The sequence below is a fragment of the Egretta garzetta genome, unplaced genomic scaffold (genome assembly GCF_000687185.1).
Source record: "Egretta garzetta isolate BGI_Z169 unplaced genomic scaffold, ASM68718v1 scaffold473, whole genome shotgun sequence".
Lineage (NCBI taxonomy): Eukaryota > Metazoa > Chordata > Aves > Pelecaniformes > Ardeidae > Egretta > Egretta garzetta.
In genome coordinates, this window is record NW_009259319.1 from 1518512 (window position 1) to 1521568 (window position 3057).

A 3057-nucleotide genomic window follows, 5' to 3' on the forward strand; every position below is an offset into this window, starting at 1 on the left:
CTGCAAACACACGCCATCCCACCGGTACCAACACTGCTGCTCTCTGCTAAAACCGGGGACACCTCAGTCAGGGTCATCTCAGGATTTCTCCTTCTGGGTGAGCGCAATCAGAAGGAACAGACAAAACAGCAACGTTCTCCAGCTCTGAGGACCGGGAGGGGAAAGCACAAGGAAGAGCAGCACGCTCAAAACATGGTGTCTTCTGTCTAGGGAAGAGGTCTTGGGGGTGTTTTTTGGAGCTTTTTTCTAGTTTGCTTTTTTTTGTCGTTTTTTTTAAGAGAAAGAGTAAGAACAGAGGCGTGTCACAGATGCACAGCAGAGAGAAGGACACAGGAGCCAAACACACAGTTGTGGGACAGTTACTATAGACACAGGGAGACACGGAGGAGAAGAGGTGGAGGGGAGCTTTGTCCTACCTTTTCTGTTTTCAATTTCTTGATTCGCCTGTGGCTCTCCTCCTCCTCCTCTTCCTTCTTTACCAAAATAGAGTTCCCCATTAACCCTGGATCCGGGGTACTTTTGCTCACCTCCCCCACGGCAGAGGAGGTACCGTGGAAGGGGCTGCTGCTTCCACCACCACCTCCCTTGGCCCCGAAGCCATAGAGGTGCCCGGGGGGAGCCTGGCTGCTGCCACCCCCACTGCCGTTGGGGTGGCCCTGCTGCAGGTCATGCTGCTTGTCCTTCCTGGATTTTCCCGCATCCTTATCCCGCTTGGAGCCTCTGCTGCCTGGGGCTTTACCTGGTTTCTCCTCTTTGTTTTTCCCACAAGAGGCAATGGTGGTGGTGCTGCTGGTGCTGTTATTATTGCCGTTTGGGTTACTGCTCACGCTTTGACCCAGTGCTGAATTCATGCCAGTTGCCTCTCCAGGGCGCCCTTGGACTTCCTGCCTCTTGCCAGCACTGCTGATCTCAGGAATCCCATACAAGGCAGCAGAAGGCAGAGATTTATTAGCATCCTTAGAAGTTTTACTCCTTTTCACTTTTGATTTGCTAGTCTCTTTGTGAGAGGAATTCCCCTGGGGAGCAGAGGGCTGAACAGAAGCAAATTTTAGGCCATCAGCTAAGGCTGAGGTAGCATTAGCCCCACTGGAAGCCAGACCCCCGCAATCCTTGGAGCTGGTGTTGCTGCTGCTGGTGGTATTGGTAGAATTATTCATCTCAAATTTCTGTCTGTCCTTCTCCAAATCGGCGTCCAAATCGATTATTAAATTCCCAACACCAATTTCCCAATCATCGCCACTGTCGTAAGTGTCAACCGCGTTTGGATCCACACCTTTTCCTGCAGTGGAAGTGTTCAATGACATCCTGAAGATGAGATCTCTAGAGTAAAAATCCGATGAACTTTCCTTTGGAGATGTGGGGACATTCGTTTATCTCCGTTGGGCTCTCTTAAGTTCAACTCTTCTTGTCTTCCTCCCCCAGGTGTGTCTGGGTTCACAACCTGCAGTCCACGTCCACCTTGTCCTGTGAGGAGGGGAAAAGTCAAGTATTTCTTGTCTGGGTGTTACTAGAACATAATACGACTAACAAAATAGGGGCAAGGTAGAGGGAGCAAGATCATTCACCGTTGCCACGTTTTTTTTCCTAAGTTTGCTAAACCGGAGGCAATGGCCGTGATGCTTTTCTAGTAAGCATCTTTAATCTAGTTGTATACCAACATCCACAATCTCTCTCAAAAAGTAATGTCCGCAAAAAAAGAAAGGTAAAAAAAAAAAAAAAAGGAAGAAAAAAAATTAACTACATGATTTAAATCCACAAAGCTCAGGAAATACAGTCTTAGAAGTGGTGCCTAGCTGTTGGAGCACATGTTGTAATCTAACCCCTTGGACCACCACCTAGGCACGAAAGGGAGAAAAGGAAGGACACAGATTCACTCTTCACTGCATTCCAGGGATTTTGTGGCTTTAAACCAGACCCTTGAAGTTTTGTGACTCTCCTATATTACCTTTTACCCCCCTTCCACTTAATCTCTTGGCGGGGGTGGGGGGTGGGAGGGGTTTTTCCTTGCCACAATACAGCTTCTGTTAAAAACCAACAACCTACAAACACAAATGTTTACTGGAAAATATTAAACTCCATAGGTTAAAAAAAAAAAAAAAAAGAAATAAAAAGGTCTCTTTTCTTTAAAAAAAAATATTCTCAAGATAACAGTTCTAAAAGCAGTTCTAATGTACTCCTAGGTCACACAATTGTTAGGTCTGTTAAATATAGTATTACTGACTGTACAGGAAACTGATTAAGACATACACTTTAAGTGATCTGCACCAAGGTGGCCTCAGTGACCGCAAATGAGTGTGTGTTTGACAAAGCTTAGTTAAAACGATTTTTAAAGGGATCTCTCCCTTTTACAGTCGACTGTCGAAATATTTATACATATATATGCATAATGCTTACCTTTAATCCTTTATCATTTTTTAATTAAACCAGCAAATCAAAATGCTGTTCCCACTCGTCTCAGCAACAACTCTGTGCCTCATTTTACTTAAAGAGCAAGTGATCAAGAAGTAGAAAGCAAGTATCATCTCAGCCAGTATAAATCGGTCAATAACATATCTCCCCCTACTTTGGCACACGGATCAGAAGTCCTTTTTTTGTTTGTTTAGGTTTTTTTCCTCCTTGCTTAAAGAAAACAAAAAAATTAAAAAAAAAAAATGCTGAGCCTCACAACTTTACCAGCTGGTAGGTAATATTTCACATTCAGAACTGAAGCCTCAAGGACCAGATTTTTGTTTGTTTGCTTTTCCTGAATAAGCACCGAGAGGTAATAATCATCACAGTAATTTAAAAAAAAAAAAAAAAAATGTATCCCCAACTTCACACTCCGTCTTCAGCCCCGGACCTGGGAGCCATCCTGATCAGTAAGTAATGATCCCATGAAACAAACCTACAGGCGCCCGGGTGTTACAAGACAGAATGTGCTAACATCGGGATAAATTAGTGAAAGGGAGGAAGGAAAAAAAGAAGAAGAAAGGACTGAAAATCTGGGCTGGATTCCGCCTGTTAGTTGGGAAGTGGCATTTTTTTCGCCCGTCCTGACAGATCTGATTTCTTGAAGTA

At 44.4% G+C, this 3057-nt stretch overlaps 1 protein-coding gene across 1 annotated transcript in view; it reads right to left on the reverse strand.

The window, feature by feature from the left end:
- The window catches only part of ZNF608 (zinc finger protein 608), an 81349-nt gene extending 80045 nt beyond the window's left edge, over positions 1-1304 (reverse strand). Inside the window, exon 1 of the mRNA XM_009636557.1 lies at positions 417-1304. Within this exon, the coding sequence (XP_009634852.1) occupies positions 417-1304 (888 nt within the window). The remainder of the gene's footprint in view (positions 1-416) is intronic.
- Positions 1305-3057: the final 1753 nt, after the last annotated feature.